Source organism: Sinocyclocheilus grahami, unplaced genomic scaffold (assembly GCF_001515645.1).
Source record: "Sinocyclocheilus grahami isolate Dianchi unplaced genomic scaffold, SAMN03320097.WGS_v1.1 scaffold1136.1, whole genome shotgun sequence".
NCBI classification, from domain to species: domain Eukaryota; kingdom Metazoa; phylum Chordata; class Actinopteri; order Cypriniformes; family Cyprinidae; genus Sinocyclocheilus; species Sinocyclocheilus grahami.
The window spans coordinates 201,495-225,780 of NW_015506315.1; the positions used below are offsets into that span (position 1 = coordinate 201,495).

At 37.8% G+C, this 24,286-nt stretch overlaps 4 protein-coding genes across 7 annotated transcripts in view; 2 read left to right on the forward strand and 2 right to left on the reverse strand.

Annotated features, from left to right (window-relative positions):
* Window positions 1-354: 354 nt before the first annotated feature.
* Window positions 355-3,457, reverse strand: pgls (6-phosphogluconolactonase). 2 transcript variants are annotated; one of them, XM_016252885.1, is made up of 6 exons: window positions 3,358-3,457; window positions 2,766-3,035; window positions 1,548-1,655; window positions 1,357-1,458; window positions 1,051-1,191; window positions 355-945 (listed from the first exon to the last, which is right to left on the reverse strand). In XM_016252885.1, the coding sequence occupies exons 2-6, from the start codon at window positions 3,027-3,029 to the stop codon at window positions 799-801; spliced, it is 762 nt and encodes a 253-aa protein (XP_016108371.1). In that variant the 5' UTR covers window positions 3,030-3,035; window positions 3,358-3,457; the 3' UTR covers window positions 355-798. The 2 variants fall into 2 exon arrangements, with proteins under 2 accessions (XP_016108371.1, XP_016108372.1); XM_016252886.1 differs by lacking the exon at window positions 3,358-3,457 and adding an exon at window positions 3,121-3,346.
* Window positions 3,458-5,852: 2,395 nt separating this feature from the next.
* On the forward strand, window positions 5,853-10,172 carry LOC107567244 (zinc finger protein 2 homolog). Of its 2 annotated transcripts, none has more exons than XM_016252887.1 (4): window positions 5,853-5,926; window positions 8,036-8,166; window positions 8,258-8,360; window positions 9,493-10,172. In XM_016252887.1, the coding sequence occupies exons 2-4, from the start codon at window positions 8,086-8,088 to the stop codon at window positions 10,038-10,040; spliced, it is 732 nt and encodes a 243-aa protein (XP_016108373.1). In that variant the 5' UTR covers window positions 5,853-5,926; window positions 8,036-8,085; the 3' UTR covers window positions 10,041-10,172. The 2 variants fall into 2 exon arrangements, with proteins under 2 accessions (XP_016108373.1, XP_016108374.1); XM_016252888.1 differs by having other exon boundaries at window positions 9,568-10,172.
* A 3,201-nt stretch (window positions 10,173-13,373) lies between these two features.
* On the forward strand, window positions 13,374-19,326 carry LOC107567248 (uncharacterized). 2 transcript variants are annotated; one of them, XM_016252894.1, is made up of 9 exons: window positions 13,374-13,476; window positions 14,083-14,213; window positions 14,313-14,424; window positions 14,926-15,120; window positions 16,460-17,472; window positions 17,567-17,636; window positions 17,710-17,884; window positions 18,926-19,088; window positions 19,250-19,326. In XM_016252894.1, exons 2-8 carry the CDS (start codon window positions 14,133-14,135, stop codon window positions 19,086-19,088), a joined length of 1,809 nt encoding a protein of 602 aa, XP_016108380.1. In that variant the 5' UTR covers window positions 13,374-13,476; window positions 14,083-14,132; the 3' UTR covers window positions 19,250-19,326. The 2 variants fall into 2 exon arrangements, with proteins under 2 accessions (XP_016108380.1, XP_016108379.1); XM_016252893.1 differs by lacking the exon at window positions 13,374-13,476 and adding an exon at window positions 13,490-13,912.
* A 1,957-nt stretch (window positions 19,327-21,283) lies between these two features.
* Window positions 21,284-24,286, reverse strand: part of LOC107567230 (gastrula zinc finger protein XlCGF26.1-like) — a 3,529-nt gene continuing 526 nt past the window's right edge. Inside the window, exons 2-5 of the mRNA XM_016252868.1 lie at window positions 24,226-24,282; window positions 22,361-22,439; window positions 21,402-22,269; window positions 21,284-21,296 (exon numbers count right to left, since the gene is read on the reverse strand). Coding sequence (XP_016108354.1) covers window positions 21,284-21,296; window positions 21,402-22,269; window positions 22,361-22,439; window positions 24,226-24,282 — 1,017 coding nt within the window. The remainder of the gene's footprint in view (window positions 21,297-21,401; window positions 22,270-22,360; window positions 22,440-24,225; window positions 24,283-24,286) is intronic.

The window sequence follows — 24,286 nt, forward strand, 5'->3', positions numbered from 1 at the left end:
AATAAAAAAAAGAATTAACAGTGTGGAAGCCTGTTTCAGCCACATGATTATTATTTTTTATTATTACTTAAATTGTCTTTTCATCTCACAATTCAGACTTTTTTCTAGCAATTCTGAGTTTATAGCTCGCAATTCTGAGGAATAAAGTTGGAAATGTGAGATATAAACTTGCAATTGTTGAGATCAAAAGTAGCAATTATTATTATTTTATACTCCATGGTGAAAAAAAAAACAGAACTGTGAGTGAGATGTAAACTCATGTCAGATATTTAAGTTTATATCTCACAATTCTGAATTTATATAGCACAGTTCTGAGATTTTTTTTCTTAGAATTGCAAGAAAAAAGTCGCAATTATTAATGGTGAAAATGGCCTTCCATAAGACACAATGCATGAAATACAACCAAAATGGAAAAGTGCATAATGGATATTAACCTCTTAAAATTGTATTCAGTTTTTTGGGCAATTTTTAAATAACAGATTCAGATTGCATCTAACAAAAATTTACGAAGGTAACCATGGTATTTCATCAAAATACCATAGATTCAACAGTCATTGTTGTTATAATAAAGCTATGGGAGCGTAGTATTAGTGAATAGTCTTATTTAAAAAAAAAGAAATTCTGAAAGCTTCATAGAGTCTATAATAGTTTTACAGTAGTAACAATAACGGCAGTAATTAGCAATGATAATGAAAAGTTTCATAAGTGCTGTGAAGAAAAAATCTTTGCAAACACAGGGCTTATTAAGGACTCCATAGGAATACTAGATCATGCTTCCACAAGTTCTCTCTCCTATGTTCAGAGTTTTGCCCCAGGACCTGGCCTCTCCACCTGAGACGTGAGGGAGGCAGCTGCTGGCTCATCCACTAGCCAGAAGAGTTCTCCCTGTCTAGGTGCGACCAGAGCTGCTGGAAGTGCAGGGCCTTCTCCACCCTCCAATACTTGCTACAAAATTACAGAATCAAAACTTAAACAGTAAGAATATTAAACTAATAAAACAAAAATATAACATTCACAATTATAAATATAGACACATCAGAAAGTGCTTACCTTGAGTACAGGAGCTTTGCTGCCCCCAGTTGACACAAACACTACACATCGAGCAGCGTTAACTGTGGGTAATGTCATAGTGATACGCTGAGGCGGTGGTTTGGGGGAATCAGAGATGGGTGCCACTGTCCTCTGGCTTTCCTACAAAATCAAATTTTTACTTACACACACATACTTAAACACAAATCCATTTCAAAACAGATAAAGGGTCAATAGGAGAATCAATAGGATTCTGTAATAAGTGGTATATATGGTAAACTAAAAGTAGATGTTATATTGTTGCTTCATTAAGAATTTATCTGAAACCTGTAATAAAGGATGATCTGGAAAGAGAGAGCAGGTGTGTCCATCTGGTCCCATTCCCAGCAACAGCATGTCAAAAACTGGGATTTGCTCCGTGTTAAAAGCCTACAATGACAACATTCTATTAGGGGCTATGAATTAGAAAAACAAAAATCAAATGTGTTTTATGTAATGTCTAGAAAACGAAATCGCACCTTGCTCAGTTTGCCAGCATAGTCATCAGCACATTCTTGCACCGGTAAAGAAGGATCTATAGCCAAAATCCTATCTTCTGGAATGTTGATTTTCTCAAACAATTGATTCTGTAGGATATAAAAAGCTATCAGTAATCTTAGTTTTCACATGACATGATCACACCCTTATAGAAATGCCCACCTGGAAAGCAAGGCAAGGTCTTTCTCTGCTTTTACCGGGTTTGTACTAAATACAGTGACATTAAAAGACCAAATAAAGGCAAGCAAATGCATCAAGAATATGAATGCAACATTTTCCCATAGAAAGTCATTATAGACAAATTGCTTAGTGTGGCTTGATGCTTCAAGACAGTGATATGGGAGGACCAAATTCATTATAGATCTTATTAATAAAACATACTAAGTACAAACAGATGAACACATAATATGAATGCAAGGTTGAAGTGTTTTCCCAAATAAAACTATTATAAAGAAAACGCTTAACATTGTGTTAATATTCTGAGCTCATCTGCTTGCCAGTATATAGCATGTATCATCAATAAGGTGTATATTAAAATTTGATCTTTTAATATCTATAATAGCACTTCCTCCGGTAAAATCCATCCATTAATGCCCTATCACAATAAAATCTACCGACATATCAGTTTAGAACTGTTTTCACTTATGCATGATCTGTGCATATTTCTCTCCTGATTCAGATGAGATTTTTCACTAGAGAAAGGAATATAGGATAGGACTCATATTTTAGCCAGAAACTGGATTTGTGTGGATTATTGTGATGTTTTCATCAGCTGTTTGGTCTGACGGCACTCATTCACTGCTGAGGATCCACTGGTGAGCAAGTGATGTAATGCTAAATTTCTCCAAATCTGTTCCCATGAAGAAACAAACTTACCTACATCTAGAATGGTCTGAGGGTGAGTAAAGTTTCACTTTTGGGTGAACTATTTGTTTTAGAATGTCCCTCTGTTTTTAGTGAATTAACTACTCGGGAGGTGCTGTATATGGATTGCAAGGGGCCTAAACTTGCAGTTTGTTCACATATCTTTGACTCAATTATTTTGAGGGGTGATCTAAATACTTGTGACCTGAAACAAAAATTGACAGGCCTGTGCTGCAGTTCTACAGATGTTTTACCTCCAGGTCTCTGTGTCATGTGACTGAAAACTATGAATGGACTTGATTAGCTCTACAGGTTTCTAATATGCACCGAGTTACCTTATATAAGCCATAAGTGCTCTCAGGATCACTGAATGGAACGAGTCTCTCATCGCAGAACCCAATGAGCCATCTGCTGCAGTCTAGGCTCAGGACAGCAGGCAGCTCCTTACTCAGGATGGACACCAAACTCCCTCCTGAAAGGCCCAGGGAGAAGCTTTCACCTGTGCTGAGAGCTTTCTCTGCTCGAGAGGACACCAGCTGGGCCAGAGTGGATCCAAGCTCAGCCACTGAGGGGAAAACCACCACTCTTGGTCCAGACATCACTCCCTGAAATAAACAGAGGTGATGATTATGCCAATCAGTTCAAATATGAAGCAATGCTTAAGTCAACTGACAGAGCAGAACTCAATACCAGAAAAAGGAAACAATAAATAAGTCATCTGCCCTCTGCAATACAGGTGCTGTGAACAATGTGCACTGTTTCATTGGATTGAGCAGTGCAGGTTTGAGTCAAACGAATCAAGCAAGTATTGAACCAAAATGTGAGCCATAGTTTAAGTGCACTAAGCAATAATAACACGTCAAAATGATGCTTCGTGCTTTTACACTTGTGGTAGCTGTAAAAACTACGAAATTATTGTGCACTCACCGTGGAATGTTTTCTTACTAGTGATATTTCCTTTACGTGCTCCTCGTGCGACCTGACCTGACAAACATCCAATCGCAGCGAACGCTGCCTACGCTAGCGTCTACTGTTGCATTCTGGGTAATGTAGTGCTCAATTGATTCAAGCCCCGTTTCTAAATATTCGGTGGATTTCAGGGCCTCGGGAGTCTCAAGTTGGATCTTGTCGATTAGTTTTACTTTGGAGTATTGAAGCACGCACATTTCATTATGCAGTGACCATTATACAGCATCGTCACAATATGTATGGAAAAGAATCGCAATTTATCTGTGACTATTATATGTTTTGGGAGCCGAAACATTTTGTCTATGGACGCAAAAATACATTATATCAGCAGTAAATAATCGAAAATTAGATTGATAACATATTAGTCTGGTTTTGTGAAACTCGCACTCAAACAGCTCCATTTCAATAGATGGCGTTGGTGAGCCATATTCTGGGTAAATCATTCACACTGAGCTACACGTACAAGAAATAGTAGGAGCCTAGGAGGGAACCGTTGCTGAAAGATGAAATCTGTAGAAAAAAATGATTTAATATTAATATTATTACGTTAAAATATACAACTAGATAAAGTATATAGATAGCAGTTGATTTTGTATATCTGTAAAAAAAAAAAAGTTTGTGACTTCCTTTCGATAGTTTGTGGAAATATTGGGAGATGGTGTCCACTCTCTCCTCTTTTCAGACTCAGTTAGCGTCCATCATGGAAACACTTGTGCAAACAGCTGTATTAGAGATAAGCAAACTCGTGGATGTGGAGTGTGCAGTGTTGTTGTCGGAGGTCACCCGCAGCCGCAGTGAAATCAGCGCACTGAGGAAGACACTGAGGCTGATGGAGGTCCAGCGGTGGACGAGCACTGGACAAACACTGACAGAGAGTCTCACATCTGTTAAGAGGTAGGTCCACTTTTCTTTGGTGTTTATTTAGCATGGAATTGCACTTTATACTTTATAACACACGTATATGCATCTCTATATTTAGCATAGTATATGTGCAACTTTATGCCAGTCTCATAACATATGAAGCCGTGCTGAATAATGTCCACAGTGAAGTCAATAAACCATACTAATTTAATTTATACACTACCGTTTGGAATAGTTAGGATTTTTAAATGTTCTTGAAAGACGTCTCTTATGCTCACCAAGGCTGCATTTATTTGATCAAAAATACAGCAAAAACAGTAATATTGTGAAATATTATTGCAACTTATAAATTGCTTTTTTTCTGTTTTAATATATTTTAAAATATAATTTATTCCTGTAATCAAAGTTGAATTTTCAGCATCATTACTCCAGTCTTCAGTGTGACATGATCCTTCAGAAATCATTCTGATATGCTGATTTGCTGCTCGAGAAACATTTATTATTATTATCAATGTTGACAACAGTTGTGCATCTTAATATTGTTTTGTGAAAACCATGATACCCATTTAAAGGTTTGGGGTAAGAAAGATTTTTTTAAAGAAATGGATACTCCGTAAGCCAGGATGCATTAAATAGTTCAGAAGTGATAGTAAAGACATTTATGATGTTAAAAAGATAATTATATTTAAAATAAATGCTGTTCTTTTGAACTTTATAATAAGAAATGTTTCTCGAGCAGCAAATCAGCATATTAGTATGATTTCTGAAGGGTCATGTGACACTTAAGACTGGAGTAATGATGCTGAAAATTCAGCTTTGCATCACAGGAATAAATTACATTTTAAAATATATTCAAATAGAAATCATTTATTTTAAATTTTAATATTTTTTCACAATATTACTGTTTCTACTGTATTTTTGCTCAAATAAATGCAGCCTTACTGAGCATAAGAGACTTCTTTCAAAAATTTTCAATAATATTAATTATTCCAAAGTTTTGACCACTAGTGTATAACACTTTTTTATATTATTTTTCTAGTGAATGTGACCAAGAGGAGATGCACAATCGTTTGAACAGGTGTAGAGGCCAAACAGGAGACATCCCAACAGTAATTCAGCAAGACCAAGCAAGTTCTCTTCTCTCCGTAAATATCCATATTAATTGCCTTTAAGTATTTGTAAGCTGTAGTTTGATAAACAGTTTGATTCATGTGGCATCAGATCAGCATTAAATACAAAGTCATGTCTGAAAACAGCGAAACTTGTTCTATCTATTTATTTACTTATATTTATTGATTGCATTAAACACCAGGATATTTTCATGTTTTTTTTTTGTGAATGTGTGATGTTGTTTTATTGGGAAAACTGATGTTTTATTGAAGAAAAAAAACTTTGATGTTCTTCCATCATTCCAAAAGGCAAATCTGATCGTATTATTAAAATAAATATACTCTTGTTCTTTTCGTGGTCGTATAAATCTAATATAGGGGGAGACCGGGGAGTGTTGTAACATGGGCTTAGTTGTAACACTGTCAGTTTGACCAATCAGAAACAACCTATGGTGATATCCATATCATACACTCCCATCTCCATTTTTAGTTAACAGGAGTAGTGGCATGTGTCTGTGAGCAAGATTGTGAATTTTATCACCAAAAGTGATTTTCAGGTAAGAAAGTTATTTTTTTTATAAAGATTATTTTTTGCCTAGCATTCATTGTAATGTAGATACAATTTTTTGACTTGCATAATCTTAAGTAGCCATTTCTCTAGTTGAATTTGATGCTAGACATTAATGCTAACTTTAAACCCACATGATAAAAGAGTTGGCTATGTAATGGCTGCTTTGGTGGGGATAGTTGTAACAGTTCATTAAAAATGGTCATACACTGACACAAAGCAATTTGTTATAGTGTTAAGTTGAAAGTCCCATAAGAAATACACTACACACACACACACAGAGAAATGTGTTATATTGTTAAGTTTAATGCTCCAACACACACACACCCACACTGACACACACAGAAATATTAGTGTTAAGTTTAAAGTTCCAAAACGAATATAATATACAGACACACACACACACACACACTGACACATACAGAAATTTGCTAGTTTTAAGTTTAAAGTTCCAAAGGAAATACACTACACACACACAAATTTGATAGTGTTGAGATGAAAGTTCTAACAAACTACAACACACACACAGCAATTTGTTATAGTTTTAAGTTTAAAGTTCTAACAAACTACAACACACACACACGTACATAGCGATTTGTTATCGTCTTGAGTTTAAAGTTCCAGAATATTTTACTTATTTTAAATTGTTCATTTTTGTTCTTCAATAAAGTTCTTGGATAATCTGGAAAGTGTGGATATTGTTTCACCAAATTAGCTCTTATTGTTATCCCCAACCCAATTACTACTCTAAACTAGCCTGAAAATAGCCCAATTGCTTTTGAGGTGGTCCCCCAGTAAAAATCGCATTCGGGGGTAAAACATATCTTGGCCGATGTGTTTTTCAGTCAGAAGACTCAGAACTCTTTTCACACAGCATGATTGTGAATCGCCGCATGCCAAATATTTCACGGGCGTTGGCGATTCCCTCAGATCGCGTCTTTAATGGGTAACACTGACTGATTGTCACTCGTGTGTCACTCCGATATCGGGCATTTGTCGGCAATTTTGCAAAACCTGTCGGCGAGTGAAAAATCGGGCTAAAATCGTGCAGTGTGAACTCGGCATGATATTCGCCAATTTCGGTGTCCATATTCATCACCATTACATTTTGTAAGAATAAATAGAGAAGAACGTCAAATTATTTATTTGTTTCTTTAATTTCTGAAATGTTTACGCTTTTCTGAGAAAATACTAAAATTGTCTTAACTTTAGTCCTGTGCCGTGTATTTCTACATTTCAAAATCTTTTTTTTTTAATGGAAATCCTCCTGGCATAATATTTAAGAGAGTGACATGTCTCTGAGTCTTAGGCCTGTTTCATTACACACATATTCATACACAACACATGGTGTAGTCAAGATCTAATCAAACTTTTATAGGCGTTTGGTGTGATGTAATTATATTTTTATTTGGCATTTTCCCACTGACCTTCAACCCCAGGAACAGAGTTGTAAGAATGCATGCAATAAAAGAAAGTAATGATGAGGAGGAATAATGAGGATGTTGAAGATCTGAATGAAGAAGACAGTACATGAAACACATTGGGTTCAGTGGAGTAGGAATGAACACAGAATATTGTAAATGCAAACCTTTTATAAAACAGTTACAATTTACCACCCCGAATGTTTGCTCCTCTTGTAACAGTTGTGATGTGTGTTTATGAACTTCAGACATCCGATTGTCTGAGATGGGTCTCAGAGGATCCACCATCCGCTCCCATTCTACAGTTGATGGCCATTTGCAACTGTGGAAGTTCTTTGGGTTTATGCAGTTATTCTAATGAAATCACATGGAAGCAAAAACACATTTTAGAGCAGGGCACTAATGTTTTACAATAAGATATAAAAAATGTATGATTTTATTGCAAGGCATGCCAAAATGCAACAATACTACAATAGTGGTACATTTATTCCAGAATGATTGTGACTGGGTTGAAATAATGTAGCATTTTAAGTAGAGTAGAGCTGGTAATGGGCTTAGTAAATACAGCTGCAACATATACAAATGGATTTGTACGTGAAAATTGCAGGTACAAAAGGCTCTGTTTCTTGAAAATGACCTGAGTGGTTTAGCCTAACAAATGACCACATGTTCAACAGACACTGAACATCAGCCCACAATTTACAATGTCTTCGGTAAGGAATGGTGCATGAACCTCTGGAGACACGAGGAGTCAAATGTTGGTCAGAAGGACGACACACACCTGAACTCATCAGTCAACACAGAAGAGGTTGGTCTAACATACTGCTTACGTTTTTAAAAAAAAAATACAATGTCAGAATACAGCTGACTAACTCCCTCTGTATTGTCAATAAATTTAGCCAATAAATTTGCTGGATGAAGAACCAGATGTGATTATGATTAACGAGGAGACGCTGAAGGATGACGATTGCTCTAGGAAAAGCAAAAGTAGCAGTTTAAGAGGTTTGTGAAGAGAAACAGCTGCTATTAAAGGGATAGTTCACCCAAAAATGAAAATTTGCTGTTAATTTACTCATCCTCAGGCCATCCAAGATATAGATTAGTTTTTTTTCTTCAGTAGAACAGTAAAAGATTTTGGATGAAGCCATGGTCCTTTGTGATTCATAAAATGCAAATCAATGGCTACCGTCAGTTGAGAGTCAAAAAGAGCATATCAGGGAACACAATCGCGGCTCATGATGATACATTGAGGTCTTATGAAGCAAAACGATTGGTTTGTGCAAGAAACTGAACAGTATTTACAACACTATTACCTGTAATCCACAGCCTCAGGCAAAAGGTCTGGAGTGAAGTCTGGTTCGCGAACGAATCATTCTTTAGTACTGGTTCACCAAATCAGACTGAACCATTTGAAACAGTTCTTGGCTCGAGCAGCCCAGATCTACAATTCACTCAACCAAAACTCACTTTCGGACGTGCCTTAGAGTCAGTCACCGACTCGAGCCAAAATACCGGCGTATATGATCCTATGATGCTGATTTCTGCCATTTCAGTGCTCCAGTTCCTCCAACAGTCACTAAACTGAGGAAACGGTACAGACTTATACTGAAGACTGATGAGCTGGTGGTGATATGCGCATGCGTGAACAGAGTACTTGAATGAAGAAGTGAAATGTAAGTTTTAATGGTTTCTCATTGTTTATATAAAACGGTATGTTGATTAAGACTAGTCTATTCACTTGTTAGACTTCCCTGTTTGTCTGAGGCTATGGATTACATGTAATACTGTTGTAAATAATATTTAGCTTTTTGCACAGATCAGTCGTTTTGCTTAAGATCTCAATAAGGCCCATAATAGAGGTCAGGAGCAGTGGGTATTCATTTTTTGTTCCCTTATATATGCCTTTTTTGACTCTCAAAGTGACAGTAGCCATTGACTTCGTATTTTATGAATCACCAAGGACCACGGTTTCAGCTAAAAAAAAACGTACTGTTCTACCAAAGAAAAAAGGACCTCTACATCTTAGATGGCCTGAGGGTGAGTAAATTAACAGCAGATTTTAATTTTGGGGTGAACTACCCTTTTAACAGTTTTTTATATTCCGATGTTCATTGTGTCATTTATTGAATTACAGGACCTGCAATGACCAGTGATGAGAGATGTGTCACCCAAAGATCTGATAATTTTATCACATACACCATACCTTCAGATGACCAAGTACACCAGACACAAGCTGAAGAACAACCTCTGGATGGAATGATCTCTACACAAGGAGACAGCACAACATGGTCAGATTTGAGCCCTGATGTTGGATTTATTCCTTATAACCTGAATTTCAATGAGACAGTTACACCAAAGAAGAAATTCAAGTGTGTGTTCTGTGGGAAAACCTTTGAGTATTTAAGCCATATGACAAAACACATGCGAAAACACTCTGGAGAAAAACCTTACGTCTGTACAGTTTGTGGTAAACGGTTTGCTCAGAAAACATATCTCACAACTCACGAGCGCACTCATTCTGGCGAGAGGCCGTACGCGTGCATGGAGTGTGGAAAGAGCTTTTCTCAAAAATCTTCTCTTAATGTACACCTCCGAAGCCACACTGGAGAAAAGCCATATAGCTGCTCACACTGTGGTAAAAGCTACGCCTTCAAAATTGCTCTTAAATCACACCGATGTTAGAATAAAAACAAATTGCTACTGAATATTGTCTACTTAGTTTTAGCATGAAACTTCTGTCTAGGTCATTATAGAATATCCTTGTTCTGTTGTTATAAAATAAATGTTAAAAAATGGGAAGAAGTCAAGAGTAGATGAAAATGCTGATATGCTCACTAACACTAAACAGTCTCCTATAGTAATTTCCACTGATTACAGGCAATATGTAATTGTTCAACCACCGTGAACACTGCAATGTGTTTTTTTGTCAACTAGTTTCTGATACTTTGGAGATTTGTTCTTGCTGTACATTTTTGATAGCTAACCTTGATCACTTGATATTTTTTACTTTTATCTTTTGTCCTCCCTGAAATATTTTACATTGCACCATTGTTTTATCTACTTAACTGTTTTCTAAATAAAATATTATATTTTTGTATCAATCTCATTTTTTTTTTTTTTACAAATAAGTAGTATTTTTTTAATACTCGAAAAGATCATTAAATGTTTAAGCATATTTATATTAATCAGCATATTAATCTAGAAACATCCTTCATATGAAGCAGTTGTCTTTTACAATAAAATTCACATTAGATTTTTTATTTTATTCTATTCTCATACATTTTAAAGACCTCACATTATTTTCATCCAGTTGGACCATGTGGTTTAAACGTTACGTTAAATTAAAAATTTTCAACAGATTTTATTACTGTGCGTTTATAAAGTATCGACATCTATATTTAAATTGCATGTTTGAGGCAGGATAACCAATCAGCGAACTTTAATTCTTGTCCAATTTATTACAATTCTTTATCATACAGTCTGCATACAGTTGTGATTTTTTTTTTAGTTGGTCAACATAAAGCAGAATAGACATTTTCAATGAATTTGTGTGTGTGTGTTAGTCTAGTCCCTTTGTATTGAGAAGTCGAATGGAATGTGCAAAGAAACTGTTACACTTTGGCTGTGAGGGCCCAAATGCTTCGGTACATTTTTCCAGATGGCAGGAGGGTGAAGAGTGTGCGTGTGATTGGCCACTATGACTTTGCGGATGCAGCGTGTTGTGTAAATGTTCATGATGGAGGGAAGAAAGACCCCGATGATCTTCTCAGCTGTCCTAACTATCTGCTGAAGGGTCTTGCGTTCCGAGCCAGTGCAATTGGCAAACCAGGCGGTGATGCAGCTGCTCAGGATCCTCTCAATGGTCCCTCTGTAGAACATGGTGAGGATGGATGGTGGGAGCTGGGCTTTCCTCAGGTTTCTCAGGAAGCAGAGACGCTGCTGGGCTTTCTTTGGAATGGAGCTGGTGTTGAGGGACCAGGTAAGGTTCTCCGCCAGGTGAACACTAAGGAATTTGGTGTTCTTGATGATCTCCACGGAGGAGCTGTTGATGTTCAGCAGGGAGTGATGATCACACTGTGTCTTCCTGAAATCCACAGCCATCTCTTATGTTTTGTCCACATTCAGAGACAGGTTGTTGGTTTTGCACTAGTCTGTTAACCTAATGCTGGCACGTCATTCTTACTGATGACACCCACCGCTGTCGAACTTGATGTGATTCGAACTGTGCTTTGCTGCTTAAGAACAGAGAATGGACATTTAATGTCAAATACACCTTTAAAATTTAAACATTAAAAAGTGCTATGTACTTCTCAAATAAAAGACATTTCAACAACAAAAAATTAGAACAAAAAATATAATTGAAAACGTATAATTGTACGTACAATTGTAATAGAAATAATAAACGGCATATAATTTTCAACTTTCGAAATTATTATTATTATAATTATCACTCATGACAAGAAGAGTTCATTTTGGTCCCCTGCTTTCATTACATTTGATCAAAAAAGTCTTTATGTCTTCAGTGAGTAAAAAAACTAACTTAACAGATCTCTGGAATCTTGCACATTCTGAATGATATTTTGTCTCTACAAAAGGTGACATGAAAAATGCATAACCCACATTATCTCAACTTTGACAAAGTCAATAACAAACTTAAAATGCTCTAGAGTAAGATAACATACACCCACAAACGAGAACTGTAATCGAACAAAGCATTAAATATATTAAAAATAATAAATTCTAAACATAAAGTGGCTTCATCGCAAAGCCCATTTACAACATCTAATCTAAAACGTAATGGAACTGTCAACAGAAAAATACTGAAAACAGTAAAAGATGACAACAATTTTAACCTTCAGCAGTAAAATGTGAAAGACATGCACGTAATCGATATTTACAAGATAACCGTTTAACTTAATGTATCCTCCTGAGAACCAGAAAAAAGTTTTGTGGATTGTGTTGTTTGTTTGTCATTACATTGGTTGGAGCATAAGGAACAAATGGAGAAAAAAAATGCATTTTTGAAAAAGTATATTTTATTCATATTTTGTTCTATGTGGACACCAAGTTATTAAAAAATAAAATAATAAATATAAAAATAAATAAATAGTAGACAGAAGGCATGTATAGGCAAAAACTACGTTTTATATTTTCATTCACCAATCAGTTTTTAGGTTTCAGGCTATTTTTAGCCAAACTTTATACAAAGATGATTCTCAACTATGTTATGAAAGATATAACAGAATGATTTGATATACTACTGTACTTTATGGAATATGTGCGTAAAATGTCCATAAATTGGTGTTCCCATTCTATACAATGTATCTGCAATGCATCAAATTTGCTTTTGAATGTGTTCTTGGGGCAAACCATAATGAAAAAACAAGTGTAATAATGGGAGTAATAACTTGGCAACATTTTCTTAACAATATGTCATATTTCATAGGAATATTGCTCTATAATTTTTTCCCCTATTGACTTCTTGTGTTTCCCCAAAATGCCTGATTAACATGATGTTTGTCCGGGTGTCCTCTACAGAAGACATGTATGAAAATTACGCCCCGTTTCGTAAAACAAAAAGTCATATTCAGATCCGATTTGAAACCCAATAACATTTTGTTATTTTGTTTGGAGATGTTTATTCACGACAAACAATTAGAAAATTAGTCCGATTTAAATGATAATGACAAAACATCATATGTCCCTAAGAGTGCTAAATTTGTTCATTCTGTCAGTATCAGTCATATTTAAAGACCAAGGAGAGGGAGTCTTTATGATCATAAAACCTCCAAACATTTGATATTTCTAAAAAGCCCAGAGTGCTCTGTACAGGACATCCAGACTTAAAACTGTGGCATGTATGGTCTCAAAAGAAATCCACTCAGATAGAATGTCCTCTACAGAGGACAAAATCTATGCCTGGGTCCCAGGAGGATATGAATTAATAGTTTCTTGCTCTCCGCCATTAACTTGCTCCGCCCACCACTTCCGGCCTGGGGCTGCGGCTGGATACTATTGGGACTTTAAAAAGGTTTTGTTTAGGAGAACCAAGCATTCCTCAAGTAAACCGACATACCGGGTGAACTATCGAATAGAAACATCTACACGGTGGTTTACGGTAATTCATCCCATGATTCTTTTCAGCCAAACGCTATGCTTTGTTTATGTCTACATAAACACCAACGGTAACACAACGCCATTGTTTGTTTGAGGTAGAAATAAACATATATATAAAGATATAAACAGAGCTGTCGGGTCGAAGGGCGAGTATTTATATCTTTAAAGTGTACCGTAAAAGATGGACATCATGAATACCGCCGAATTTCAGACGCAGTTAACGTCCATAATGGAAACGTTAGCGAAAACAGCTGTTGTGGAAATAAGCAGACTTTTCGAGGAGAACGCATCCTTTCTGCGACTAGAGATTTCGCGATTTACAAGCAAAAATGAATCTCTGAAAAAGAAATGTCATTTTTTGGAGAATGAACTTGAGCGGAAAAGCGCTGCAAAGGTGAAAGGGACAGAAGCTCCATCCAGCCATCCGGGACTTACAGGTAATAGTCAAGTATTTCCTCTTTTCACACGCACAAATCGGCATCTGTAGATATGCTGATGTCAAATGCAAAAAGTGGCGTTAAAGGACTAATATGTTTAAAGTTGGAGATTCAAGCCCCCACGTTGTGCCTCTGACTCTATACCCACCTAATGCCCACATGTTCAACAGACACTGGACATCGTCCTGCAATTGACAATGTCTTCGGTAAGGAATGGTGCATGAACCTCTGGAGACACGAGGAGTCAAATGTTGGTGAGCAGGAGGACACACATCTGGACTCTTCAGTCATCATAGGAGAGGTTGGTCTCACATACTGCTGTTTTAAGTATGTGGAGTTCTCCTATAAACAATGTCAGAATACAGCTTACTAGTTTTCGGTTTTGTTTTCAATCCTTTAGCCAGTAAACTTACTGGAAGAAGAACCGGACATGATCATGATCAAGGAGGAGGCATTTGAAGATTACTCTTCGGGAAGAAATGAGGAAGACCAAGATAACCACACTGTGAAAGGTGTGCAGAGAGAGAAGTTCATTTATTAGTTTGTCTTGTGTAGTTAGTTGGTCATCACAATTATGATCACATACAGTGTAGACGTATGTGCATTTTATATGTAATAGTAGTATAGTAGTAAATAGCTGTACTATTATGAAACCCTACTGTTGTAGACTGCAAAAGTTGTGGCTCTTGGAAAGATAACATCAAAGATAACATGTATTTATTATTATTATTTTTTTAAATGTGCAGAATGGATTTAAATGTGTTAGATGAGAGTCCTACATTCTTACCAGTAGCTGAAAATCATATCCAAAAAAATTAATAAATGCAAGTGTCAGATGATGTGTATAACACATGGGAAATAACAGATGCAACTCAAAAATGAAATCCAAAACGATGGTTTAAATGTAACCTGAATTATTTTAAAACCAGTTTAATTTAAATGACGCTTGGTTTAAGCTTAGTCCTTATTGTTGCAGCCTACCCTCATCGTGTGCTCTTTTCAACCCCCTACAGGTGCAATCCAAGAGGAAATAAAAAACATTCTCCCAGAGTTGGACTTAAACAAACTTCAGGATGTGGTCAGTCATCTTTCTTTAGTAGTGGGTGTGGAGAAGACAGAGGACCTCTCCCTTGTAGAGGTGTCAGATCTTCAGGACTTTCTGGAGCCAATACAGTGTCGAAAACTTGTGAAAACATTCAGACAAAAAGGTAAGAAACAAACTTAAGGCAGAAAAACAGGCAGCGTTCACTATTACCCCTTTTGCACAACTGGCCTGTGTGGTCACTGAATTGAGAGACATTGACATGCAGATGTGGCCTTTGAAAACACGTTTTTTTTCTCCAGGTGTCTTCACACAACAGTAGTGGTCAGACAGACTTTTTTGTTTTTAAAACCAACTCATACAGGCACATTTGGTCAGCCAACCTTCCTTCAAATTCAGCTAATGGGTTCAAAGAGGAGTTACAGGTATTTCTTGTGGGTGCATATCTTACGTCTTTGTCTCGGAATTGGGGGGTGGTGTGGCGGTGTGCAATGTCGTCAGAGCACCGTTTTGTGCTGTTTGAATGTTCAAATCTCACCCCATTTACACCTGGTATTAAGATGCACCTTGGGTGATCAGTCATAAGTGGTCAGTACTAAATATAGGAGTCAACTGGGCCCAAAACCACAATGTGTTTGCACTGTATGTGCTAATCTGCAAAGATGTGTTCTTGGTAGCAACAAAGGACCACTTAATCATCTATTGCGCTTAAAGGGTTAGTTCACCCCGAATTGAAAATTAGCTTGTGTTTTACTCACCCTCGAAGCATCCTAGGTGTATATGACTTTCTTCTTTCAGACGAATCCAGTTGGAGTTATATTAAAAATTGTCCTGGCTATTCCAAGCTCTATCATTGCAGTCAGCGGGTGTTGCAGTTGAACAGTCCACAAGTCGTCAAATAAAGCTTGCGCATTCATAATAAAACGTGGCGCAGAAGGCTCCGGGGGATGAATAAAGGCCCCCTGTAGTGAATCCATGTGTTTTTTAAAGATAAATATCCATATTTCAAACGTAATAAACACTTTTCTCTCACTTCCTCTGACTGTCATACACTGAAGCAGTTCCGGCGGATGACGCAGCACGTATGTGCAGCACGCGCGCCTCTGAGGTATGCTAGTCTTGCAAGTTTGTTTATAGGAAAACCTATAGCAAAGGAAAACCAGTCTCTTCTTGGTTTATATCGAAATCCTCTGACATTTTTCTTTGCAAATCCTCGGTTTGTACTTCTAATTCATGACCGGCGTTTTTGTTTTGTTCTCTCTCCGCATTCGTCACTAATCACGCAACGCCGACGTACTGCATCTTCCGCAACTGCTTCAGTGTATAACAGTCAGCAGAAGTGAGAGAAAAGTGTTTATTACATCGGAAATATGGATATTTTTCTTACAGTATAGCAAACATTTACTAATCAATGATGATTAAGAGGCCTGTGAACAAGGTACTTTGTTGGCCCATCAACATATTTCAATTTCTTTGTATCTCTTTTCATAATTTTTTCCCCCAAGAATCCAATGGACAAGTGGATGAAATGCCTAACGAGATGACGCTCACTCCATTATCATCAAACGAGTCCCTTCATGAACAGCCCTTCATTCCTTCCTTCATCAAGTCCAACTGGGTTAGAAGTTTCCAGGTTCCTTGGGAACGCATGCCAGCAGCTCTTGTTCAGGCAACATCTACTGGAGAGAGGGCTCGACCAGGACCGAGAAGGGAGTTTGTTAGGATCGTTGTGGCAGCCATGCAAGCCCACTGTCCAAACCCAAACTTAGCCGCCTGTGGGGAAGTTGCACGAAACATCGTGTCTATATATCCGCTGACATTTGGAGACATTTCTGAGGAAGGAGAACAACTCGGAAATGGCTTCAGTTGCTTACAAAGGCAACTAAAAACTAGGGTAGAACATGTGAATAGAGATGTTTTGGAACACAGGATTCGTCGACCTAGAAGACCATCAATGAAAAGAGCTGAAGAACAGGATGGCTACACTATGAAAAAAGTCAGATGTAAAGTGGACAGTTACGGATGCATCAATTGGCAGCCTTCCTCTGTCCCAGAAGGAGAGACAGCAGAATCTCTTGAAATGAAGAGGAAGGTTGCGGCAGAGATTTTTCAGTCTGCAGGCCCAAAGGCAGCTGAGTTGCCCAACGTAGACGACTTAATGCAGCAGACATATGTTTACCAGCGCCACATGATCAACTCATGCCCCCCTCCTACCATCAGTGAGATAGAGGGGCATTGGCCGTTCCTGTTCACCCAAAGGGGCCTTTGCAGGCACTTCAAAATCCTGACTGGCATTGACATCAGAAGCCGCTTTAACGAAACTCTTATTGTTAAATCCAAGAGAATACTGAACTACTTCAGTAGACAGAGACTGAAGTGGAGTGAAGAGATCCAGAGTATGCTAAGTGAGATCGACGACACCAATGCAACCGATAATAACAGGATAGCCATATCAGCCATCCTGTTAATGATGAAATACTTTAAGGAAAAGGACAATGCTGTGTTCATCTTAGCAGATGTCAGTAACTATGAAATGTTACAGTTCTACTAAAGTTTTGAAGGGGATTTTGACAAAGCTGAGTGTTAAAATGTTCTTATGTTCTGCTTTCAAGGAAACTTCTACCAAGATGTCCATCGAAAATGAAATTAGCTTACCGGCAACTCCCCGGCTCATCATGCTTGGTAAGATATTGCTACACTACAAATGTTAGTTTTGTACTTGGACATATATTTACAGTGATTCTTCATATTTCAGGAGAGACGTTGCTGACTTCGTCCAAGTGGTTTATCAGTATTGAGGGCAGAGTAACACATTCTATAGAAGACCAGCTGGACTTTGTAGCGGCATTGTCTGTGTTCTTTGTGTGCTTCTATGTTTTTAATATCGAGTACCAGGAGTCAGCCAGCACCACCCTGGAGCTCATTCAGAGGTGAGTGTTGAGGATACTCATCCTGTTTGACTTTTTTTTTTTTTTTTTTTGATCTTACTCCCTTTCTTTTGTTTTTTTACTTTGGTCTCTTTTGGATCAGAAATACTTAAGCTTTTGGAAATAAAATAGTTTGTGGATGCAACTATATACTGTAACTTGCAATTAAACTTGTTGATTTCTGTTGATAAATTATACATTATTCACCAGAAACTATTTAATGCTTTTAACACTATTATTAACACTTTTTGTTATTTTACTTTGGTCTCTTTTGGATCAGAAATACTTAAGCTTATGGAAATAAAATAGTTTGTGGATGCAACTATATACTGTAACTTGCAATTAAACTTGTTGATTTCTGTTGATAAATTATACATTATTCACCAGAAACTATTTAATGCTTTTAACACTATTATTAACACTAATATAATCATTTAAAGGCAGGGTAGGTGATTTGGTTCAAAAAAAATTTTTGTTATGCTTTTTGAAAGTCTTTTGACATCTCAATAGCTATCACTAAGTTAAGTGGTCTAAATGTATTTATATGTATTTTTATCGTCTGTGGAAGGCATAGGACCATAAAATGTTCCATTATGCTATTGCAGGCCGAGTGAGAATGGAAGGCGTTATTATTGTAATATTATGCGCTTTGTACTGTAATGTTTTCTCACCGGTGAATGAGACATGAGGTACTCTGACAGCGTTGCATTCAATCCTTCACCAATGCCATCTTTCATCGCTGGTTAACCTCTGCTCTGTCTGTGTGCGTTCATGTGTTTTGGAGGAGGCGTGGCTTTGGAGAGTGATTTGCTGGGAGGGTGGGATCTTATGCTTTCAAAGCTAGCTTGCTATTGCTAGCCTCTCTGAAATCTACCTTTAAGAGGACTAGATAAACAAGGTTATGGGTCCCTGTTTAGGGTGTGCTGCAACTTATATAAGATAGGAAACCTATTATACCCCCTTTTAAACTGTTTCAGTGACTGACATAGTTGTAGGCCTTGTGAAATTGATGTTTTGTTTAAAAATGTATCTACTGTTCTTTAGGTTCTTCGTAAGGATTAATCCTGAGGGGACTAAATGTACCTCAAAATCAGGTACAAGCCGTAGGACGGGTTCAGCTGTCCAAAGGAAACCCCAGAACTTTAATACCCGCGTGGCTACGTTTATGCAGAGGCTTTCAGAATTCGAGTGGAAAACATCCAATTAAGTAAGTGCAAGCAGTTTTATGAAGTTGAATTTTTTTTTGTGTGGAATTTTTAAGTGAAACTTGTCTTTTGTTATTGAAGGTATGTGATTAAACACTTAAATGTAACTATGGGTGTTCTGAGAGTAACAGTGACTTTAATCAAAAATGTTTTTGTGTTCCAGGATTGTCTTCATCCTGGCCCTGCACTGAATACTACTACTACGATGGGTTACTACTTATGTGAAATTTTTTTACCTTGTGATACTTGTACTGTTCTATTTGAATGTTGCTGGAATGTGTGTATTATAAATATTTTATTACATTCATTTAAGTCATTTGTGCAACAATAAAAAAAGTATCAACTAATGTGTTTTTATAATATGATTAATAAGGATAAAATGATTACAGTGATACAATATACTAGTGACACAATAGCTACAAGTAGATTGTTTTTGAATATGTTTTTTACTGTATGTAATTGAAACAGTACTGTCATTTTTACTGTACCTGCTGGTAAAAAATGGAAAAGTCTTAACAGTGTACATTTGGGTGACCAAGTACAATTAAATGTACAGAGACAAACCAAAAAACAAACCTATGAAAGATGTTCCCAGCCTAATTTGAACCCTGATGAGTGTTTTTCTCAGTAGTGTGAATTTCAACACTTTTTGTACCATAGAACGTGGTAAAAGCTGTGCTTACCAATGTTACAGCTTGTTGAGGAGAGGCGTGATATTTACTAAGACTCGAAATTAATATTTGTCAGACAGATGATGAATTGGATGAAAGAGCCTTACAGACTTACCTTAAAAAAGGGACTTGTGTCAAATTTAGAAATAAGAATATCAAAGAGAGATAAGGTGGGCTTGTTTGATGTGGGCCAGAGAGCAACTACAGAAAACCCTAGCAGCCACTTACTATATATCTCCAGAGTGTGCCAGCAACACAATTTTAGCCATTTTTTTTAAATAAAAAAAATAATTCCAATCAGAACGCTAACACAAATGCACAGGGCCAAGGTACTATTGGCCCTAACCGATTTGGATGCGACCAATCAAAATGTGTAAATCAAGTGTGCTCTCTACACTATGCTTTACGGTAATCCATCCCATGATCCTATTCTCCAAAATGCTAGATATGCTATGATTCTATCCTCGGAAATAAACTGAATAGTGTTGAGAATATAAAAGCAGCTCTACGCAGAGACGATAGCGATCCGTCAGACAGAACGACGGGTGTGTACAATATAACGTCGCATCACTAATAAATGGTCCCGTAAGCGACGGACATCATGAATACTGCCGATTTTCAGACGCAGTTAACATCCATAATGGAAATGTTGGCAAAAACAGCTGTTGTTGAAATAGGCAAACTTTTCGAGGAGAATTCTTTGTTGCTGCGACTAGAGATTTCACGCTGTACAAACGAAAACGAATCTCTGAAAAAGAAATGTCATTTTCTGGAGAACGAACTTCAATGTACGCGGAAAAGCGCTGGAGAGATGAACGGGACTGAAGCGCCATCCAGCCACCCGGGATTTACAGGTACTTGACTTATTATGCGCGACAAATGACTCTGTGGTTTGATTAAAGCTGTAGGTTCAAAGCCTGCAGTGGGCGGCCCTTCATCATTGTGCCCTTGAATAAGACTTTAACCTTACTCCAGGGGGACTATTTCTGTATATGTCGACGACCGGAATCGTTTAGTCCATTCACTAGAATAAATACATTCAGTGCCTCTTTCTTTAGGTTACATCACAAGGCGGTGACAAGTGACTGGCTTTGTCTGTTATGACTATAGCCCCTTTCACACATACAGTCTTTACTGGTAAATCACGGTAAAATTACCATTAAGATATCATGTGTGAACAGGACCTTTATAAAAACATTGGTAAATTCGTTCTGGCACTTTACCGGTATGAGAAGTTGTAATATTACCAGTAATGTGCTCGGTGTGAATGCAGAACGAGATTACCGGTTTGAGCACGTACGAGTTCAGAACGCGCTGACGTAAGACGTAAGACGTCTCCTCAATCATTAACTTTCTGACGCAGGTCAGATGACACTTCCACGCTGCTGACAGAAAATCAAAGAAATGTCTAACGTCGTCTAACAGCTGCATAAATGTGAACATTTGACACAAAAATGAAAACTTCAACACAAACACTGACCGCGTATACCCCTCCATGTTTACAAAAACGCAGAAGGCGCTGGCGTTTAGAGGTCATTTCTGGTGAATGTCACAGAATTGACGGGTATTTAGAAACTGATGTGTGAATGGTCGGAACATCTTCGCCTGTGTGTGTGTGTGTGTGTGTGTGTGTGTGTGTGTGACATAAAGCTATAATTTATATCACGGTGATTTTTCCTTGGTTTCCTCCTGACTGGTTTAGCCGTTCTGTCATGGACAATGAGGTGTTGTTGGAGGGTGACTTTCTGGGTGAAACCCTTTCCGCAGGTTATACAAGTAAAAGGTCGTTCTCCTCTGTGGATACGTTCGTGATTTCGTAGACAAACTTTCTGGGTGAAACTCCTTCCGCAGGTGACACAACTAAAAGGTCTCTCTCCTCTGTGGATGCGTTCATGAACTTGTAAATTTCCTTTCTGGGAGAAGCCTTTTCCACAAAAACTGCATTTATTGGGTCTTTCCCCTGTGTGGACCAAATAGTGAACCGAGAGATTGGTGTTAGAATGAAAACATCTCCCGCAGACATCACACCGAAACTTTTCGTTTGGTTTCAACTTTGAAAATCGATGTTTTCTGAGACGGTTTTTGGCAGCATTTTGCCGTAGAAACGCCTTCCCGCCATCATAGCAACTGAAGTTGTTTGGCGGTTTCTGTATCTTTACTCTCTTTTTGCAATGTTCTGTCGTGGTTGCAGCATCCTCATATATTTCCCGTGCTTCTCCATCCTCCTGAGCCTCAGAGGGAAACTGGCCATTGTGCTCTACTGAAAATTGGTTGAGTATAGAGTGACCATCAAATTCCAATGGATCCTCTATTGGTGCTATTAACTGGTCAACAGTGTCATCGATAGAGGTTTTTGTAGAGAGTTTGTCTGATGAATCGGAGGACGTGTTTTGTATTTCTGATATCTCTGAAAATTCACCAGACACAAAATGGCCATCAAAACTTTTGAAGTCTGCCAGCGGCTCATATGCAGAAGATAGCAGCTGTCCTCTTGAAGCTTGGGGTGTTTTCACTATCGAAGTATGTAAAATAGTTCAAATCAACATGATGCACCAAAATTAAACCTTACTAATTAAAGATCTACTAGAAATTTTGAACATTACCTGTAAAACTGGGATAAGTGTCTACTTCAAAACATTCCTCTTTGATTATGACTAGGTTGGAGTGCTCTTGTTCTTTGTGCTGTATGAGACAAAATGAGCAGATCATGCAAAAGGACATTTTGTTTTTCCATTTCATTTACACATTTCTTTTCCTTTTCATTTGTAGACATAAGTTCTACAAGTCCAGAGTCATATTTAACAACCTTGAAAATGATCTAGACCAGTGATTCCCAATCCCGGTCCTGGAGAACCTCATCAATCCCACTCCCTAATCAATCACACCTGATTCAACTCATCAGCTCATAAGTAAACACTCCAAAACAGGGGTCACCAAACTCGGTCCTGGAGGGCCGGTGTCCTACAGAGTTTAGCTCCAACCCTAATCAAACACACCTGAACCAGCTAATCAAGGTCTTCCTAGGTATACTTGAAACTTCCAGGCAGGTGTGTTGAGGCAAGTTGGAGCTAAACTCTGCAGGACACCGGACCTCCAGGACCAAGTTTGGTGACCCCTGCTCCAAAACCTCAAATATGTGTGTTACACAAGAGAGATATCAAAAACATAAAGTGTTGGGGTTCTTTGGGACCAGGATTGGGAGTCAATGATCTAGACCAGGGTTCCTCAAATCTTGCCCTGGAGGTCCAATGCGCTGCAGAGTTTAGCTCCAACCCTGATCAAACTCACCTACCTGTGATTTTCTAATGATCCTGAAGACATTGATTAGCATGCTCAGGTGTGTTTGATTAGGGTTAGAGCTAAACTCTGCAGGAAAGTGGATCTCGTGGGCCAGATTTGAGGATCCCTGATCTAGACCAATGCTTCCTGTAGGCCCCCCAACTGTGCATAGTTTGAATGTCTCCACACCCGATTCAACTCATCAGCTCATTATTAAAGACTGCAAGGTCAAATTGAGCATTCAAGTCAAGTTATGACCCCTGCTCCAAAACCTCAAATTTGTGTGTTACACAAGAGAGACATCAAAAACATAAAGTGTTGGGGTTCTTTGGGACCAGGATTGGGAGTCAATGATCTAGACCAATGCTTCCTGTAGGCCCCCCAACTGTGCATAGTTTGAATGTCTCCACACCCGATTCAACTTATCAGCTCATTATTAAAGACTGCAAGGTCAAATTGAGCATTCAAGTCAAGTTAAAAAAAGAATCGGCTTCTTGACCGCACAACATTGTAATTACAACTTCCCAACTTGTAAATACAAACTTCCCAGGAGGATTTGAATGCACCATATATTGGATGTTTCCAATATGGGAGACATCCGAGATGTGCAGTGCTGGGGGGCCTCCAGGACATGTCTGGAAAGCACTGCTCTAGACAAAGCTATTGTAATCTGCCACACACATCAAGTTCATGGGTCCATAAAATAAATATAATAGTACAGTACTACATTTTCAAACGTTGTTAACATTCTTAGCACTATGTATCATCTCCCATCATGATCATCTCCTGACAAATTAAACACACCCCTAAAAATGATTTTAAAGTGATGATTCAAACTGGGCAGATGGTGCAGCAGGACAGCTCATTCTCTATGGTTCATAGTACCACTAAAACTGTTACAGTAAAAATGATCAAAATTTGCATCTAGAAGCTTATTGCAATATTTATTATTCCAGTATCATTTTTTTGATGTACCCTTTGAAAGTAACCGATAATCTGCTTTAAAACACGACTTATTTCATTTACAACTTCATTTTACATCTTTACACATGCAGCATAACGCATGCAGTATGATTGACATTTCTTACTGTAGGCATGCAAATCTTTTGGGCATTATTTTCCCTAACGGATAGCTTATGAAACACCAGTTTAAATTTGGGGTGAACTACTTTAAGGGAATTTAGGGAACCTTATAAGGCGATAGACTGTACAGGTCGACATCGATCGCCAGCTCATCTTCTCTGGACTCG